Here is a 20,982-nt window from a genome sequence, read left to right as displayed (position 1 = left end):
CGCCGGACAGCACGAGGAATCACAGGCCCACAAAGAATTTACATCCCCATACGTCCACTCTAATCACCAGAACAGTGAGTACGATGCCCCGCTCTCCAAAGCAGACTTGGATGCTAGCCTGACCAGCATTTTTAACAAATTGGTGGACAAGATAGAGAAGGAGGTTCATAGCTCCACGGCAGCCTTATCACAAGAAATAGCTAACATTGGCAACCGTACTGACATGTTAGAGACCAAACATGATGAGCTCTCCCTAGCTCACAATGACCTCAGAAAGGATTATGAAAACTTGGCTGACAATTTTGCTTTTATGCAAGCACAGGTCGAGGACCTTGACAACCGTAATCGACGCCATAATATCAGGCTTCGCGGGGTCCCTGAATCAATCACAGACCTTATGCCAGCAGTAACAAAATTTTTTCATAACCTCCTGCCGGATAAACCCCCATCTGCTTTCACCTGTGACAGAATTCACAGGGCACTTCGCCCCAAACCTCCCTCTGACAGCCCCCCCAGAGATATCATCATGTACATGAGAGACTTCCTGGTCAAAGAGGACATTATGAGGGCCTCCAGGAACACACCCAATCTTACAATGGAAGGCAAGAGAATCCAGCTATACCCAGACATATCCCCTGCCACCCTGGACAGAAGGCGTAGGATGAAGGAGGTCACAAATGTTTTACAAACAGCCAGAATCAAATATAGATGGGGATTTCCATTTAAGCTCACGATCCCACATAATGGATCAACATACACAGTATTTAATGTCATTGAAGGCAAAGAACTATTAATAAAATTGGGCCTGCTGGCCCAAGACCCCCAAATCCGCCCCCCATCTACGCCCAGGCCCTCACCAATCTGGTCTACTCCTCCCACCAGACGCAACCAGAGGGATCAAAGAAGACTAATCAACTCCTTTCAGAACCAGCACTACTAAGTCCATCATGAACAATGAACAGTCCTAACATCTAACCTATTCCTTAAGACATACCCTATATCTGATTTTCTTGTACCTGCATACTGGTCGGGGTCTCCTTTTGTTTTTTTTTTCTTTTTCTGTTTTTTTTTCTCCTCCTCTAGATGGAAATACTCACCAGAGACACCTCAAGATTCTCAGATACATCCATCCATACAACAGCGAACTTCTTAAACTACTCACCAGTTCTGAATCTATCTTTGTTGGACTGTATGGATCTGCACACTGATCGAGTGTGTGTGGTTACCCCATCAGGTTATGTTGTACACACTCAGTTTTATGTTTCTCACCAAGTATGCCAGTGGTTATATTTGTTCTATGGTTATATCTCATTATGACCATTTTGTCCCAAACCAACTATATCTAAATGAAGCGCATATTTTACACTCTATAGTGGTGATATTGTCTGTGATATCTATAATTATCCACAATACGCACTATAATGGTTATTGGTGCAGGTTGCACCTCATATATAGCATTGACAGTTTCGCCACAATGCATTCATCTTTAAAAATTAAAATGCCCGGTGCACCCGCCGCCGCTTGATTGACCCCACCCCTACAGCTACACTCGGCTGCTGCCCCATCCCCATATGGGGCATCGCCCGGTCGGCTGTTGGGATAAGGACATTTTGTCCTTCTTTCTGTTCTTTTTTGTTTTATTTTTTAGTGACAGACTTTTCTCTGTCCCCATTATCTGTATGTTCCTAAACAGATTTATGATACTCACTATAGAGGCTTATGAGACCTCACGTTTGTTTTACATGGTACATGACCCACAAGACATGTGGACCCATACATTGCTATACTACTGTTACTTTAATTTTCTATATAACTTGCTGCTCACCAAGGTGCATATATATTTTGAATTGTTGTTGATACCCACGGGGTTGCTGACCACACCCCTGACAGGAACTGTATACGGGCCCGGTCGGGACGGTGGTCCGCCCCTGGAATTATATATAGAGATGTCGTACTTTCAGAAGTTATTTCATGTAAGGTTTTCCCATGAATCTTAAAATTATATCTCACAACACGCAAGGCTTTAACTCCCCCCAGAAACGGAAAAAAGCGTTTCAACACTACAAAAGACTGGGGGCGGACATTGTCCTAATCCAGGAAACCCACTTTGCCACTTCTAAACACCCCACCTTCTTTAACAGATCATATAATCAATATCATTATACAACTTTTACCAATAAAACACGAGGGGTAGCGATATTTATTAGAAATACAGTGGTTTTTGACATTCAACACATCTATAAAGACCCAGATAGCCGTTTTATAATTATTAAAGGCACCATTAACAACAAAGTAATCACAATTGCATCTGTTTATGCCCCGAATGATGCACAAACTACATTCTTTTCCAAATTTTTTGACATCCTAGATAAATTTCAAGCCCCCCATGTCATCTTGGGAGGAGACTTCAACCTGGCCGCACACCCTGCCCTAGATAGGAGCAGGATATCCCCCTCCTCTAAGGCATTTTCTAAATCCATTAACAGACTCATTAACAAGTTCCAACTTATTGACTCATGGAGAGCACATAACACTGGTATTAAATCCTATACGCATTATTCACACCCTCACGATTGCTATGCCAGGCTGGATTACATCTTCTGTACCCCAATTTTATTAGCCAACTCATCACAAGCACATATACACCCCTGTCCTTGGTCCGACCATGACATTACTTCGTTTTACACGTCCCACATAGGCCTGGCCCCCTCTATATATAATTGGCGACTTAACGACTCACTCCTAACAAACCCTGACATCAAGAACGCTATAACTACCCATATTGAGAATTATTTTTTGGAAAATATAAATGTTGACACCCCCCCTACCTCCCTCTGGGTTGCCCATAAGGCGGTCCTGAGGGGTCACATTATCCAAATTGCGGCGACAAAAAATAAGGAGAGACTAGCGGGAATTAAAAGTTTAACTAAGGATCTAAATGAACTGTACAAAAAATTACAACACTCCACTTCCCAAGATATTACTGATCAGATACAAGCTAAGCGTCGAGATCTCGACCTAATACTATCCGCCAATACCGAAAGATCTTTGAGATTCTCGAAGGCCAAGTTTTTTCTGCACAGTAACTCCCCATCAGCCATGTTTGCTAGGAAGTTAAATCAAGATGGAAACCCCACCCATATATATAAATTAAGAGATAATAATGGGAACCTCATCACACATCCTCAAGAGGTTTTAAAAATTTTTACCACCTTTTACAAAGATCTGCTATCTGATTCAGGTGGCAGACCAAATGCTCTCTCCAAATCCTGGCTGGACAACCTCCAGCTTCCCACCTTAGATCAAAACCAAAAAGACTCGCTAAACGGTCCCTGCACCGCAGATGAAATCTCCCAAATTATAAAATCACTCAAAACATCCACGGCCCCGGGTCCAGACGGATTCACTTCTTCCTATTACAAAAAATTCTCCCCTCTTCTAGTCCCCAACCTAACAAACCTTTTCAATCACATCCTTGAGGGTAACAATTTCCCAGAAGAAATGCTCCTTGCGAACCTTTCCCTGATCCCTAAACCAGACAAGGACCATACTCTCCCCCAAAATTATCGTCCCATTTCAGTATTGAACAACGATCTAAAGATCTTTGGCAGGATACTAGCTGACAGACTAGCTAAGGTTATATCCCCCCTAATTCACCCAGATCAAACTGGTTTTATACCAGGTAGACAAATAGTAGACAACATTAGATTAGTAACGAACATTGTCCAAGATGCCAATCTAAATTCCAAGCGAGCCTGTCTCCTAAGCCTTGACATCCATAAGGCTTTCGATAGCGTTAGCTGGTCCTACCTAAATGATCTTCTCCCGAGATATGGAATCTTAGCCCAATTTCTGCAAGGATTTAACGCTTTATACCACTCACCCCAGACTCGTGTTAAAATTCCGGGCAACAACTCGAACTTCTTCCCACTAGGCAGGGGTACGAGACAGGGCTGCCCACTATCCCCACTCTTATTCGCACTTGCCATAGAGCCTCTGGCACAGGCCATTAGAACCAATACGGATATCAGAGGATATATTAAAAATGACTCAGAATTTAAGATAAGTATGTATGCAGATGATGCTTTAGTATTCATCTCAGAACCTTTGTTGTCCATACCGGTCCTCCTAGATACCCTAAAAATATTCCATGATATATCAGGCCTTAAAATTAACGCCAATAAATGTTCTGCCCTTTCACTTAATATTCCCTCTGATATGCAAAAATTATTACAACAAAATTTCCCTTTTATATGGTGCCCCCTCTCTTTCAAATACTTGGGGGTTAATATTACAGCCTCACACTCGCTACTCTATAAATCCAACTTCCCTCACATTATAGCTCGAATTGAAAACCTTCTTAAATCATGGTCCTCATATCATATCTCTTTCTTAGGAAGAGTTTGTGCGGTTCGAATGACTATCATACCTAAAATACTCTACTACTTTCGCTCCCTCCCTATAACAGTCCCCAAATCCAAGATAGAAGGCCTTCAGAGAACAATAAATAAATTTCTATGGGCAGATAAAAAGCCTAGGTATGGCTATGCACTTTTACACCGCCCCCAGTCCATGGGTGGTTTGGGACTCCCAAATCTCTGGCATTACTATTTAGCTACTAAATTATCCCAGATTTCCCAATGGTTCCCCCCCTCATATGATATACCGTGGAAAAGATTCGAAGCTAGCTCGATCCTCCCTTTCCATCTTCAGGGAACTATTTGGTCCAACAACATTACATACATGAAACTCTCAAAACTTAACAGAATAGTTGCACAATTACTCCAACTATGGCTGAAAATCAAAGATATTTATCATCTCTCCTCACCCATCTCTCCCCTAACCTCCTTCTTAGGAGATCCTAGGCTCAGGCTTTCCTTTGACAACAGACAGAGGTTCTCTGCATGGATTGATAACAATCTCACCACACTATCCTCACTTCTAACCAAGTGGGTATTTAAACCCTTTACACAGATACAAAGAGAAAATGGCCTACCCTTCAGAGAACTAGAAAACTATGAATTAATCAAATCTTTCTATGCCCAACACTTCTCTCTCACCATTCCCTCCACGAACACAACATTTGAAAGGATATGCATCTCATCATCCAGGGATAAAGGGATGATCTCCCGCATATATTGCTACCTTAATAACCTTAACCTACAAGATAAATCCAATCAAATGCTCCATTGGGAGAGTGATCTTAACATTACCTTCACCCCCGATACATGGCACGCCATGGCAGAAAATCTAAGAAAATGTAACAAGGCCATATCCTTCAGAGAAACACCAACGAAACTCTTTACCAGATGGTATCTCACCCCTACAAAGCTACATACATTTTATACCTCAGTTTCCCCGAACTGCTTTAGAGGCTGTACGGAACCGGGCACACTACTACACACCTTCTGGAGCTGCCCCTCCTTAAGTCATATTTGGAATCTGGCGGCTGCCAGATTCAAAGACTCCTCGGGCCATACAGTCACCCCCACCCCCCAAATATGTATATTATATGACAAGATCCCAGAGATCCCCACCCACTCTACTAGACTATTTCACTCATTATGCAGCTCCATTCAGTGGATGATTGCACTCAATTGGAGATCTAGTAGTGTCTCCTGGACCCAGGTACTTGAGAGAATGGAAACCCTCAAACTCTCCGAAAAAGTTTATCACACACTTAATGATAGCATTCAGACCTATAACACTAAATGGTCATGTTGGAATATTCCACCACATTATTAACCCCACCCTATCTACCTTTCGGTGTGCTCCCTTTATTCAACTCCTACTAGACAACTGATTCTACCAATATCTCTTTTTGATGTTATGATATGCAATGTACCTCACATATGTTCTTACCCACCACTCAATAACTTTGTACTGACATCTATCTTTGTCAACCTGTTTGATTGTCCATGTATTACTACTATTATTTTCTTCATTGAAAATTTTCAATAAACTTTTGTAAACAAAAAAAAAAGAAATAGTTACAACGCTACAAGTCACAGCAAGCAAAACAAAAACCTGGAGCTGACGCGTTTCGCACTGAATCTAGTGCTTAGTCACCCACGTCAGTTTTCCAGGTTTTTGTTTTGCTTGCTGTGACTTGTAGTGCTGTTCCTACTTCAATAAAGGCAACCATTCAGAGTGCGGCTGTCCAGAAACATCCTTTGTTCCACTCCTGATGGAATGGGCTTTAACCGGGAAGGGAGGAACCTTGACACCATAGGCCGGAGAAAATAGGATTTTTGTACTCGCCGTAAAATCCATTTCTCTAAATTCATAGACGGATACAGCATCCTTTGACAGTAGGGTTAAATCCGCTTCCCTTTAGGAGAGTTTAGGCAGATAAAAAGCACTTAAAGTGTTAACAACACATTCCTCAGTGCAGCTCCTCCCAGGGGGCGTGGCCCCCGGGGTATAACCCACCACCTCCTCTAGCAGCCTCAGTTTGTAACAAGCAGTACAAACAAAGGAGGGGTGGGTGCTGTGTCCGTCTATGAACTCAGAGAAATGGATTTTACGGTGAGTACAAAAATCCTATTTTCTCTTCCGTTCATAGACGGACGCAGCATCCTTTGACAGTAGGAACGTCCCCAAGCAGTGTCAAAATTTTTCGAGGGGTGGGAAAATAACACAGCAAACCAGGTTACACCCCAAACAAAAACCGGAGTTGCTCAACGGAGAAACTCCAACCATAAACTGCTGCCTGTAACACCTGCGGCCGAAGGAGGCATCAGAAGATGCACACACATCCACCTTGTAAAACTTTAAAAAAGTGTGGATCAATGACCAGGTCGCTGCCTTACACACCTGTAACACAGAGGCATGATGCCGGAAAGCCCAAGAGGCCCCGATCGCCCTGGTCAAATGCGCCATAACCCGAAAGGGGGGCGCACGCCCCTTCAGGGCAGAGGCCTGAAGCACAATCCATCGGATCCACCTAGAAATGGTGGCCGACGAGACTGCCAGGCCCTCTTGTAGGACCAGCTACCAACACGAACAGTGAGTCCGACTTCCGGAACGGAATCGTAGCAGATAAGTACACTCGTAGGGCCCGAACCACATCCAGAGTATGTAAAGTGGCCTCCTCCTTGCATTTCGGCCGAGGACATAAGGATGGAAGAACAATGTCCACATCAATGTGAAAAGCCGAAACGACCTTGGGGAGAAAAGACGGCTGCGGCCGCAGCACCACCTCATCCTTATGGATGACCAAGTAGTGAGCCTTGCAAGACAAGGCCGCCAGTTCAGACAGACACTCGTCTGATCGAGGTAATTGCCACCAGAAAAAAATCACCTTTAGTGACAGTCAACAAAAAACCTCCCGAATGTCCTCAAAGGGAGCATCCTGAAGCACCGAAAGGACTAAATTCAAGTCCCATGGGGGTAGTGGAGGGCACACCGGAGGGGCCACATGCCAGACCCCTGACCAAACGTACGCACCAAGGAGTGCGACGCCAAGGGTCGCTGAAAGTAAACAGCCAGAGTAGAAATCTGACTCGTAACCATACTTAAGGCGAGAGCCTGATCCACTCCCTGCTGTAAAAACAGCAGAACCCTGTACACCACATATGTACGAGGGTGCCGTTTCATCTCCTCACACACAGAGATGTAGGCCTTCCACGTATGATGAGAAATCCTACGTGAGGTAGACTTCCGTGCAGGCAGCACGGTAGAGACCACCGAGCCCAATAGGCCTCGGTCCTTCAGCCCCTGGCTCTCAACAGCCACGCCGCTAAAGCCAGTGGCTGTAAAAACAGGGTGGAAGATCGGACCCTGTAACAGAAGATCATCTCCCAGGGCAAGACGCCAGGGGGCGTCTGCCACCAGACGCACCAGGTCCGTGTACCAGGAGCGATGCGGCCAATCAGGGGCAATCAAATTGATAGAATCCCTTCGGCTTCAACTCTGCGCAGCAGGCGAGGAAGAAGCTTCCGAGGAGGGAAGGTGTAAATTAGGCGATAGTGACCCCAAGGAGCCACCAACGCGCCTGACGCGTCCGCCCACGGTTCCTTAAACCTGGCCACGAACCGTGGCACCTACCGATAGAGACGGGACGCTAGAAGGACCACGTCCGGAGTGCCCCACTTTTTGGCACAGACCCTGAAACACCTGCGGGTGGAGAGACCACGCTCCTTGGCCTAGTGTAGTGCGACTTAGGAAGTCGGCTTGCCATACTGTACCCCCGGAACGTACACGGCTGATAGAGCCGGAACGGACCTTTTGGCCCACCGAAGGATGTGCGCGACCTCCCTCGCTGCAGCTGAACTCCGTCGCTGCAGCTGAACTCCGTGTGCCTCCCTGTTGATTGACGTACGCCACGGCGTTGTCGGACTGGATCCTGACCGGTCGGCCCTGCAGATCCAGGGACCACCTGGCAAGGCACAGCTTAATTGCTCGGAGCTCCAGAATATTGATCGGTAGGCGGGACTCCTCCGGAGTCCAGCGCCCCTGGGCTGACTGGGTGCCCCAAACGCCCCCCCCAACCGGAGAGGCTGGCATCCGTCGTGACCACTGTCCAGTGGCACGGCAGAAAACGACTTCCCGGCCCGAAGCACCGGAGGAAACATGACCAGTTGACTCAATGAACCTGGTAATCCAGAGATGACGGAAGCTTGTCCCAACGTGACAGCAGTTCCCTCTGTAGCACCCTGGTGTGGAATTGGGCATGCGGAACCGCCTCAAAATAGGCCACCGTCAAACCCAGAACCCTCATGCAGAATCGCAGAGATGACCACTTCTAGGTCGACAACTGCTGCCCAGCAGATTGCAGAGTCTGAAGTTTTTCCGTTAGGAGAAAAAAACTCCCGCCCCGGCGGAATCCAGGACTAGTCCCAGGAATTCCAGTCCCTGAGACAGAATCAACACTGACTTCTGGACAATACAGAAGCCAGCCAAACTATTGGAGAGTCTGACACGTGATAGACACGGCTCCACTAATTCAGAGCTCGAAGAAGCTCGTAGGAGAATGTCGTCCAGACACCCCACGATAACAAACCCCTGCTGTCACAGCCGGGCCAGTATTGGGACGAGCACCTCGGTGAAAACCCGTGGTGTCGACACCAAGCCGAGCGGGAGGGCCACATAATGAAAATGGCCCTCCCTGACCGCAAAGCCCAGAACCTCTGGTGCTTTGAGCATATGGGAACATGCAGGTACGCGTTCATGACATCCAAGGACGCCAGAAAATCCCCATCCTGAAATTTTGCACTTTGACAAAAAACAAACGAGAGCCTTGAGGCCCAGGATTGGACGGACCCCGTCCTCCTTGGGGACTACAAACAGATTAGAGTAATACCCCTGAGATCGTTCCATCGAGGGAACTGGCACAATCACTCCCCCGACCAGAAGATACTGGACAGCCCCTGACAGAGCCAAACGGCGAATCGGAGGAAGCCAGAGGTTGGAGGGAAAAAATTCTGTTTGGTAGCCAAGAGAGAAAATCTATCTTGCACCGCAAGAAAACAACTTTGCAAATCCAACGGTCGGAAAGAAGAGGCCTCCACGAGCCGCAAAGTCACAAAGCCGGCAGACCTACATGCGGAAGCAGTACTGTCCGCAGGCCCGTCAGGCACGGGGTATCAGGCGCGCCACAGCCCCGCAGCGGGGGCCTCAGCACCATGCAGATATTTTCCCCGCTGTGCTAGGCGCACGAACCGCTCGGGAGAGGAGGGCTCTCGCTGACGGCGAGGCTCCTTGCCCTCCCTAGACAGTGGAAGCAGCGTGCTCTTACCACCCGTGGCATCCTTAGGGGTGTCATCCCGGGAGGCCCAAAAAGCCACCCACCCTTAAAGGGGTAAGTCCACCAAGGACCCTTTTGAAGATTGGTCCGCAGACCAGCATGTTCGCCACACGAGGTGGCGCAAACACCCCCACACAGGCGGAGGCCCTGGAAAGCAAGGGGAGCGCATCCAGGACCGACTCACAGACGAATTACAGACCCTGAACCAATTGTTCAGCTAGGTCCTTACAGGTCTCGGCAGCATCTTGTGCCCCCAGCTCCTGCAGCAGGAGCTTCGCCCTTTCAGTCAGAGTCTGTGACACTAGAGACCCAGCTAAGACCGGTCTCAGCGGGGTCCCCAAAGGCAGGAGCCCCTTCCATGGACAACGTGTCGGCTTTGTTCCATCCAGACACTAGAGGGTCCACAGGGGGAGAGACCCACCTTCTTACAAAGGGGTCGCAAAGCATTCAGGCACTGCAAAAAAAGCATTCTGCGGTGTAACAAAAAATGTCCAAATAAGGAACACATTTGTAGTGCGCTGCGGTTCGTGGAACCCAAAAGGGACCGGTACATCTGGTACCTCCCCACCACCCCGCCTGGTGCATCGCGCTGAGAGGAGCCTGATGAAGTGCTGAGAAGCCGGCCGCGCTGCTGACTGTCCCCACAGAGAGATTCGCTGTCTCTCCGAGCGCTAAAACGGCCACACAAGGCCAAACGAAAATTTAAGATGGCCGCCGTAATGCAAAAAAAACGCCAAGGACCACAAGAAAATGGCCGCCGAGCAATATAAGGCGCAACAACGTCAAAATGGCGGCCGTTGCGCATTTTTTTTTTTAAAAGTACAGACACAGCCTGCAGCCCACAGCAGCACAGTAACAAGCGCACAAGACCCGCAGTGAACACATACAGCCCCCTGCAGTGAACACACACAGCCCCAGGTAACACACAGGCCCTGGTGTAATAAAGAGACCCCAGAAAAGCCCCCCCTCACGGCCGCTACCCAAAAGGGAAGGAGGGAGAGGAAATGGGAGAGAGGAAAGCAGGGCGAACCCTCAGTCGACCTCCCCTGGGAAAATTCCAGCCAGACCACTTACCTGAGCAAGGGGTCACTACTTACCCGTCCTGCGACCACCGGCTGGAGGTATCCCAGACAGAACCAACGTCTGCTAAACGGCATGGCTGTCGGCCAGACACACTGTGACAAAGCCATAAAAGACCGGTCATATGTGTGCCCTAGAACCGAAGTTCCCCGGCCGCCCCTGGAGCAATGGGGCCTGTCGTGGACGTCCCAAAGCTGAGCTAAGGGCCGGCACACGCTCGATGGCCGAACATGGGGGGAACATGGGGGGACTACAAGAGTCGAGGACCCAGCCTGAAGCTGCTAGAGCAGGTGGTGGGTTATACCCGGGGGGCCACGCCCCCTGGGAGGAGCTGCACTGAGGAATGTGTTGTTAACACTTTAAGTGCTTTTTTTTCTGCCTAAACTCTCCTAAAGGGAAGCAGATATAACCCTAATGTCAAAGGATGCTGTGTCCGTCTATGAACGGAAGAGAAATGAGTTGACAAATCCAACTAAAAAGAGTGGATTGAGAAGCAGCTTGACCCTTGCAAGGACCCACAAACAGGGAATCCGGCTGCTGAAATGAAGCTGTAGATAGGTAAACTCATACATTGTGAACATCAAAGAGTGAAGCACCTTCTTAGGATGCTTATGATTAGGACAAAAAGATGGCACACCCTGTCTTCATTCAATATGAAAATGGGTTGTCACGGCTCTCTAACTGCTACAGCTGCAGAACAGCTCGTCTGTTGAAAAACTGCAGACTTTCTGGCAGCATCAACAAGTAAAAATAAGGGGCACTACCTGTGTGACACTCTGTAAAATAGTACTAAATCATATAACACAAAAACCCACTAAAACAAGAAAGCTCACTCCTAACATACAAAATAAATTAATACCACTGATGTTCGGATTGTTTCTTAATACAGACAATATAAAAGTCCAAATGTATAGAAAAAGTTCATAATGTGATGATCCAATATTAAAAGCCGTAACTAGTCACCCGTTTGATATAGATCAGATCCATGCACCCAGGTAGAAAGCACACACTCCAGCTTCTTACCAGATTATAAGGACCATTAAAGTGGATGTAAACCCTCACATATGACGTGAACAGCCTCAGATGAAACACAGAGATGAAACAAATCTCCCTACATAAGATTTACATGTACCTTATATACTCGAGTATAAGCCGACCTGAATATAAGCCGAGGCACCTTATTTTACCACAAGAAAATGGGAAAGCGTATTGATTTGCGTATAAGCCTAGGGGGTGGGAAATGCAGCCGCTACCGGTAAACAATGCCCATCTGCAGCCTCACTGTGCACATTTGCAGCCTCACTGTGCCCATCTGCAGCCTCGCTGTACCCATCTGCAGCCTCACCTTGTTTACAGTCTCCCGTTGTCCACTGTACTGTCGGGTTTGAGTCGCGGCTACAACAAAATGGCGCCGACTCCGAAACACTGAAGGCCGCTGTTAGACCTCTAGAGGCGGATCACCATCACTATCCAGACCTATAGAGGCGGTCGTAGGAATGGCTCAAAGCAGCCCCAGAGAGACTGGAGAGCAGTAAGTGGGACCCTCATTTGAGTATCAGCTGAGGGGGGGGGTGCTTTTTCAGCACAAAAAAAGTGATGAAAAACTCGGCTTATACTCGAGTATATACGGTATATCTGCTGTCTTCAGCTTTATATATCCTTTAGAAAGTGAAGATGGTGTTACAGATTTTCTCTTCCTGTTCAGCACTGCAGTGAATACAGCCATGACAGCTGATTGGAGGAAAGGCACACACCACTCCACATAGGCAGAGACTTGCAGAGCTGTTTATAGCAACCTCGCACAACACAAAATTCAGGCTGGTTTTATCACAGTTGATGGAGAGCTTTTCAGAAGTTATCATGCAGATAACAGAAGAATGGAGCAGGAGAAAGCCATGGGACTTTGTGCTTTGGAGACACATAAGGAAACACTACAGATATACGTGCCCAACTCAAATTTAATGAATCAGGTTTACATCCACTTTAATTAAACTAGTAAATGGTCTAACAGCGCATAGGGGGTAAATCAGCCTGGAACAATATGAAAGGTGCTCCTAAACAACATAAAACACTCCAGCATCTTACCAGATTATATTGACCATTACTGTTAGTAAATGGTCAAAAAGCGCATTAGGGATTAATCTCGTCTGACAGTTGCTGTCTCTCCTCAATTGTTCATGCAGAATGGGAGCCGCCACAAATTATCTCAGAAATGATGGATAAAAAGCAAGACCGTAGGTACCTTATGAACCTATTTATTTTAAAATCCATAGAGGAAACTCACATTAGAAGTTCAAGACATGTCATAAAAGCCAGTGTTTCCGGGCAGACAGAGCAAACCCACGCATTTACGCAATCAAATGCAGCGTGCGTGGTGACGTCACTCTCGTAGGCCCTACCCTATGCGTTTTATCACAGATGACATCCAGGTTCTGCAAGAATCCTAACTTTAATGTTGGGATCAACCCAGATGCTTGACCTGCAGCTGGCATAGCTGCTCTCGCCCCCTTCACAGCCCAGTGCTCCAGTAAGGATTGAAGGGGTAGAGCAGAAAGTCAGTGACTTGACAGGCCGCCCTCACTCTTGAATGCAGGTTGCATGTATAGTCCCCTTTTGGCCTGCTTGCCTTAGCAACCATTTGGAACAAGGCCTACCTCTGCTCCTCAGATATGTAAGGAACAGGCCAGAAGTAATGGGAACAAAGTCAATCAAAAGATTTTCAGGGTGGCATAAGGAAAAACATCCAGCACCTACAATCAATAGCTAAATAGTGAGGCTTAGCTGATTTGGGAGGAGTTGTGCCTGGGCAGGAATTTTTGCTTTTTTCACCAGTGTCTGGTGAAAACACGAAGCAACCCAAGTAGTCATGAGTATAAGGTCCTTTGTGTCCTATGATGTACGATTAAGAAAGCTTTATTACTGAAACTGCCCTGTATTGTGATAGAAGTTATTTTGTGGTTTACTTGCCAAAACTGTTTACCAAGTTTTACTAAGCTTGCCTGATATGGAAAAGTAATACCCACAGATGAAGTTAAAGTGGAGGTTCACCCTAATAGCATGTATATCTGACCAACTCCCTTATATTCGTAACAAGTACTGTCCGCAATAAAAAATTTTTTTAATGCTGTACGTACCTTGTAATCCATTTTTTCAATCTACTTCTCTCAGCGGGAGTAGGCGTTTCTATGCCTAGGGGGATTGTCATCTGGGAGGTCGCCCAGATGATTGACGTTTGTTCGCCCCGGCAGATAAGGCCCCGCCCCCCGTATTGCGTAAGCGCACACGAGTTACGGGGTTTCCGAAAAAAGCCGAAAATGCGGAGATGCGAGTCGGCTCTATACGGCACCTGCGCTCTGCATGTTCGGCTTCTTTCGGAAACCCCGTAACTCGTGCGCGCCTGCGCAATACAGGGGGCGGGGCCTAATCTGCCGGGGGGAACAGACGTCAATCATCTGGGCGACCTCCCAGATGACAATCCCCCTAGGCATAGAAACGCCTACTCCCGCGGGGAGAAGTAGATTGAAAAAATGGATTACAAGGTACGTACAGCATAAAAAATAATAATAATTGCGGACAGTACTTGTTACGAATATAAGGGAGTTGGTCAGATATACATGTTATTAGGGTGACCCTCCGCTTTAATAACATGCTATAAGTAATGTAGGTTGCCAACAATAATAAAAAATGAATTTTGTATGGTCCTCATACCCTGAAAAAAAAAAGCATGAGGACCCTTTTCCCCTACTATTGGATTAATGGGTCATGTCCTATTGTGGATTGGTGGTGTCTGTGTCTCCAATCATGTTCATTTGTTGGATCTTTAACTGTTATATGGCTGGTTTTGTCTGGATATTTGGAGGTCTGTTTGATTGTGTGCTTTTAGTCTGTGTGTTCGCAGATTGGTTGGCTTGTCTGTCTGTGTGTGGGTCCTTTGGAATGATTGGGTATGTTGGGTGGTTGCTTGGCGTCTTTTTGTTATGTATGGGGAACCACGTCACAATCCTTAACAGGGCGAGGCCTCTCACCTACCGCGGCCTCCCCTAGCATGGGATATGGGCATGCGCATGGTCTGCACGTCACTTCCGCCATACGCCGGTCCAATTCGGAAGTGTAGCTGCAGGCGTTTTGTTTACCTCGCCCCACAATTTCTGGACATACCTGCCCGCGCTCCCGTTGGGCCATTCAGGATGTGGCAGGCACAGGGAGGAGCTGCACTGCAGCCGGCCATTTGCATTCCCCCATTTATACAGACCAGGGGGAGGCAATTTTTCCAATGGATATGGAGGCATATGTTGAAGGTCAGTCTTATACACCTTTACAGTTTTGGTGGGGGTGGGATGTGTCCCTTCTAGGGTCTTATTTGGGGATAATATCCCAATGGAGCACTTGCATTATGGTGGTCTTCGCTTTTTTTTGCCTTGTCTCATTCTAGTGCCGTATTGGGAAGATAAGAAATCTACTTAGTTACCAAGAGACAATTTATATCTTTCCAACCCTGGAATCTTGTGTTAGGCACACTCCTCCCATCTTGTGTCAAAGTCAGTTTTCTATATATTTTTTATATCCTTCTCATTAATGTTTCTTTAATATGTATAGTAAACATTTTTTACTTCAATATATTGATCCTCCACTACCATTAATTGGTGATCCTGATCTATATTAGGAGTTCACGGACACTTTACATCTGGTTATTATCCAATAGGTAAGAATTGGCCCTAGTGGGTTGCTCTTGAAGTTGTAGTGACCCTGATGGGGTGCCTATCTTTTGTGTGGCTGGATTCATGTGCCTCCTTCCTTGCCCAAGTTCCTGACTCTATGCATAGATGTGAGTACTTATAAGTATACAAGGGTGATGAAACATATTCATGTGTTTTGAATGATATTTTTTCTATGTGTTTGTTATTGTAGAATATATATTACATATTTATATATTTATTTTTTAGTTTATAGCGCAAAAAATAAAAATCACAGAGGTGATCAAATGCCAGCAAAAGAAAGATCTATTTATGGGGAAAACAGGGACATCAATTTTGTTTGGGTACATCACACGACCGCGCAACTATCAGTTAAAGCGATGCAGTGTCGTATCGCAAAGAATGGCCTGGTCATTAAGGGGGTAAATACTTTCGGGGCTGAAGTGGTGAATAAAGGAGCTACCACCACACACCGATATCAGCGTTTAAGCTCTGTTGATGGGTGAAATGCATTAAGAGTTTCTGGTTCTAGGAGGGGGATGTGCTGGTTTCATCCAATGGAAAAAAATTACTTTTGAACACTGGCATCTGTGTGCAGTGGTGGCTCCTTTAATGGATTACAGTGTGGGAGCAGACACAAGTTTGTGAGCCAGTCCAGCACCCACAGCTGAGGGCACAAGTCAAAGGGGGCTTGAAACAGTATCAGTTTACTTCTTTGTAATTGTGTTTACTGGCCTTTTAGTATAAGTAAACATAATTTCTTATGTAGCACATACATGCAAGTGTTGATGTAGTTTTATGTAGCACATACATGCAAGTGTTGATGTAGTCTTCTAATTTCCCCACTCTCCTGTTGTAGTCTTCAATCTGCTCCTCTACACACTTTTTGTTTGCCTGCGGGAAACAAAGTAATACATCTCTTTGAAATTGTAATCTTTTAAAATCATGGTATTAAACAGATGTAGACAGAGAAACATCCAGATAAACCGGTTTGATTTATCGGTGTTAAAACTGCAAAATAATTACCTCTATTTCGTTTTGTCTCCTCTGCTGAAACGCCATTTTCTCTTCTATAGCCCTCTCTTCCCAGTGAAGCTTTTCCAGCTGCTGCCCCAGTACAGCATTTTTCTTTCGCGACTCCTCTTTTAACAGCCTGTATTGATCCAGCTATGAAGACAGGGATGTTACAACCGCCTATTAGCTGCTAATTCTGAACAACTCCTCCAAGCAAAATACAATAAATCCCTACTTTGGTTGACTAACATATTCTGCCTCCTAGCCTTAAAAAAGGAATTACCCTTAGGTTTAAGATTTGTATTGAAAACAATAACATGTAAATGCATTCTGCTTTAAAGTGGTAGTAAACCGGCGCATGCACTCTGAAGGTCTGGCATTACATGCTGGACCTTCAGAGTTGGTGCTGTAAACGTGGTGCCTTTTGAGTCCCTGATGGCATGCTTCACCATAAATTGACTAGCTATCTTATTTGGGTTATATAAGCTCAATATTAAAAGTGCATGTCTTATTCCCAAAAGAATAGTAACATGCATTTCATTAATTTAAAGGGCAAATGCATTAGTCTGAATAAAAAGGTCTCTACTTATGAATAACATGGAAGAAAAAGCAAAACACTGCTCACAAGCATCCTAGCCTATTGCAGAAACATGTGGTCTCGCTCAACCTGGAGCATTTGCATTTCATGAAATCAAGGATTGCAGAGGGTCTAATGTTTTCTGACACACGGCATCTGAAAGACTTGCCACAAAAAAAAAAAAAAAATTGGACGAGATACAATCATTATGGCTGCCAATGAAAATATTAAATTATATGTGACACAGAGAAACAAGGGTATTTTTGTACTTACAGCAAAGTAATAGTTTGTTGGGATTCACAGACTATAAATGTGCAGATGTGTTTATAGAAAATCTATCAGGTACCGTATTTATCGGCGTATACCGCGCACTTTTTTGCCCTGAAAATCAGGGCAAAATCGTGTGTGCGCGATATACGCCGATACCCGCTTCCCACACTGTGTTTGAACCACTGCACCGACATATACCGAGCGCAGTACACTCGGGTATAGTTGGGCAGGCTCGGCTCCTCTCGCGAGAGGAGCCGAGCCTGCCCGACTATACCCGAGTGTATTTTGCTCGGTATATGTCGGCGGAGTGGTTCAAACACAGCGCGGGAAGCGGGGATCGAGCGGGGAGGACACCACGACGGCCGCAGAAGGACGCCGGACCGGACGAGGCCGCCGATGGACGACGGGCAAGACACCAACGAGGGGCATCCAAAACGGTAAGTATTTTTTTTTTTTTCAGGAATTTTCCTTCAAGTTCGGGGCTGCGTGCTATACGCTGGGGCGCGTTATAGCAAGATAAATACGGTAAGTGGAAAACAATCCAGGGGTTTGTTAATGTCAACAGTATGATCAACTGGGATTTTTAAGATCTACTAAGCAGGGCTCTATTGTCTTGAGATTCAGAAAGCCCACATCCAAGGAATGGATAAAGCTGAATCAGGGAAATACTTTTCTGTAGGTCCTTAGGTACAGCTTTCTCCTCAGCCAGGAGAACAGTGAGCACCACAGGAATGAAATCAAGCAGAAGTGCCTGACAGTACAGATTTACAGCTATAGGGCTGTATGCACAGAAGTGCTTAGGCACAGGAATTGCCTTGCTGTTTCTCAGGAGCAATTCAAGGCATAATGTAGATATTTCGGGGTACTGCTTTGGCACCATTAATATTTCCGATGCTCGTTATACCATAGCAAGCCTTCGCTTTAACAGTGAAAGATGCACCAGGGAAAAGAAACCAGTGTTATGTAAGTGGAAGAATCAGCTTCAATTACCTGACTTTGCTCCAACTCAACATCTGCTTGTCTTTCTAAATGCTCCTCTTCAAGCTTCTGATCGAATATTCTCCAGGCCTGCTTTACTTCATCAATCTCCTTTTCCAACTCATTAATGTCTTGCTCCAGTGTGCCACAGTGTTTCTCAGTTTTCTTCAGGGAAGATTTAGTAATTTCAACCTTCTTCATCTGGTGTTTAGAATTTTCTTTTGTTTTAATGAACTGGGGCCTCAATTGATTTAGTGATGCTTCAAGGACTCTACAGGTAATGTGAAAAAAAGATCACCAAACTGTCTCTCTGTAAACTAACCAATTATTATTATTATTATTAAAACCCCGGCGGCGTTCTCTCCTCTCCGTGCTGACAGTACTGGCTAGACTGTTTCTAAAGGGTCAGCGCCGTCCATGTGACGGTGCTGACCAATTATAATCTCTGTAGTCCATACTGGCTAAGCAATACAAACACAAGATTAAGCCGCCAGTGGGACAGGGTGAGATGGGTCCAGTGTATGGTCACCTTACAGATATTTACTTTAAAGAGTATGTAAACTCAACATGTCATATTCCTTATATGTGCCTGCTGTACCATGTGCTTGTATGACAAACTATTTAAAACTGAGAACACTAAGCAGGAGAGCTCAGTATGGTAAGTTCTCTGGCTGTGCTGGAAACTCAGTGTGCTCTCCTCTAATGATCATATTTGTTTAAACCCCCCCTGACTTTCACTGGGCAGTTCGGTGTGCTGCTGTTTCTCCTCCTTCAGCTTGTATGTAGCTGAGAACAGAGGGAATGTGAAAACCTATAAAGAAAAAGGTGAAGGGTATAAAAAAAAAAATAATATAGATCTATACAAATATGTTCTGCCTTTCATTTCTATTTTAAACCAAATGTTTTTTATTTATTTTTTACAAGGTGAGGGTTTATATATACTTTAACTGCTTGCCGACCAGCCGCCGGGCTGCTGGGCGAGATCACGTAGCTATACGTCATCTTGCCGAGCAGCCAATAGGGGCGCGCGCCGTGCGTGCCTGGTGGTCGCGATCACCGCCGGGCACCCGCGATCGCTCGTTACAGAGCGAGAACTAATGGCTGTGTGTGTAAACACACAGCTCCCAGTCCTGTCAGGGGGGGAAAATGACCTATCGTCTGTTCATACAATGTATGAACAGCGATTTGTCATTTCCCCATGTCAGTCCCACCCCCCCTTCAGTTAGAACACACCCAGGGAACATGATTAACCCCTTCCTCGCCCCCTAGTGTTTACCCCTTTACTGCCAGTGGCATTTTTATAGTAATCAATGCATTTTTACAGCACTGATCGCTATAAAAATGCTAATGGTCCCAAAAATGTGTCAAAAGTGTCCGCCATAATGTCGCAGTACTGATAAAAATCGCTGATCGCCGCCATTACTAGAAAAAAAAAATATTAAGAAAAATGCCATAAAACTATCCCCTATTTTGTAAATGATATAACTTTTGCGCAAACCAATCACTAAACGCTTATTGCGATTTTTTTTTTAATGAAAAATATATGAATACGTATCGGCCTAAACTGAGGAAAATAATTGTTTTTTTATATATTTTTGGGGGATATTTATTACAGCAAAAAGTAAAAAATATTCATTTTTTTCAAAATTGTTGCTCTATTTTTGTTTATAGCGCAAAAACGAAAAACCGCAGAGGTGATCAAATACCACCAAAAGAAAGCTCTATTTGTGGGGAAAAAAGAAAGCCAATTTTGTTTGGGAGCCACGTCGCACGACCGCGCAATTGTCAGTTAAAGTGACGCAGTGCCGAATCGCAAAAAGTGGCCTGGTCTTTGACTAGCAATATGGTCCGGGGGTTAAGTGGTTAAAGGCATTTTAGACAACTGTGTGCTTTCAACCTTCTTACATCAGTTTGAGGAAGGCCCTTCTCTGTTCCAAAATGACTTTGCTCTTGTGCACAATGCCAGCTCCATATAGACATGGTTTGATGTGGAGGAACTCTGTGGACTATAAAGAATCCTGACATCAACCCTATAGAACACCACTGGGATTAACACAGACTGCAAGTGAGGTCTTCTCACCCAAAGTCAGTAACTAACCTTGCAAACGTTCTTTTGATGAAGGGCACAAATTCCTACAGATATGCCCCAAAATCTTGTGTAACGTTGTCCCAGAAAGATGGAGAATGCTATTGCTTCAAAATACACTTCATTGATATCATTGTATAGCAGCGCAATGCGCTGCTCTGCTGTACAGTGACTTGTGATCCTGTATGTTGCACTGCATTGCAGCTCCAGTCTGTGTTGCAGTGTGAATGGGACATTCAGTCCATCTTTGGCACCTTGGGTGTTCACAAAAATAGGATTTTTGTACTCACCGTAAAATAAATTTTTCTGAGTTCATGGACGGACACAGCAGCCTTTGACCTTAGGGTTATGCACCTTCCTTCCAGGAGAGTTAGGCAGAAAAACATCACTTAAAGTGTTAATAACACTTTCCTCATTACAGCTTCTCCCAGTGGGCGTGGTCCCCCGGGTATAACCCACACTCTGCCTCAGCAGCTCCAGTTCGTAACAAGCAGTACAAAGGAGGGGTGGGTGCTGTGTCCGTCCATGAACTCAG

The 20,982-nt window shown here is 45.6% G+C and overlaps 1 protein-coding gene across 2 annotated transcripts in view; it reads right to left on the bottom strand.

The window, feature by feature from the left end:
- The window catches only part of SMC1B (structural maintenance of chromosomes 1B), a 172,220-nt gene that overhangs the window by 96,834 nt on the left and 54,404 nt on the right, over positions 1–20,982 (bottom strand). For both annotated transcript variants that reach the window (XM_040345795.1, XM_040345793.1), the window contains exons 6-8: positions 18,374–18,632; positions 16,549–16,689; positions 16,334–16,416 (exon numbers count right to left, since the gene is read on the bottom strand). In XM_040345795.1, coding sequence (XP_040201729.1) covers positions 16,334–16,416; positions 16,549–16,689; positions 18,374–18,632 — 483 coding nt within the window. The remainder of the gene's footprint in view (positions 1–16,333; positions 16,417–16,548; positions 16,690–18,373; positions 18,633–20,982) is intronic.

Source organism: Rana temporaria, chromosome 3 (genome assembly GCF_905171775.1).
Source record: "Rana temporaria chromosome 3, aRanTem1.1, whole genome shotgun sequence".
Taxonomy (NCBI): Eukaryota; Metazoa; Chordata; class Amphibia; order Anura; family Ranidae; genus Rana; species Rana temporaria.
Note: the sequence above shows the minus strand (reverse complement) of the source record. Positions and strands in the feature narration are given on the sequence as shown.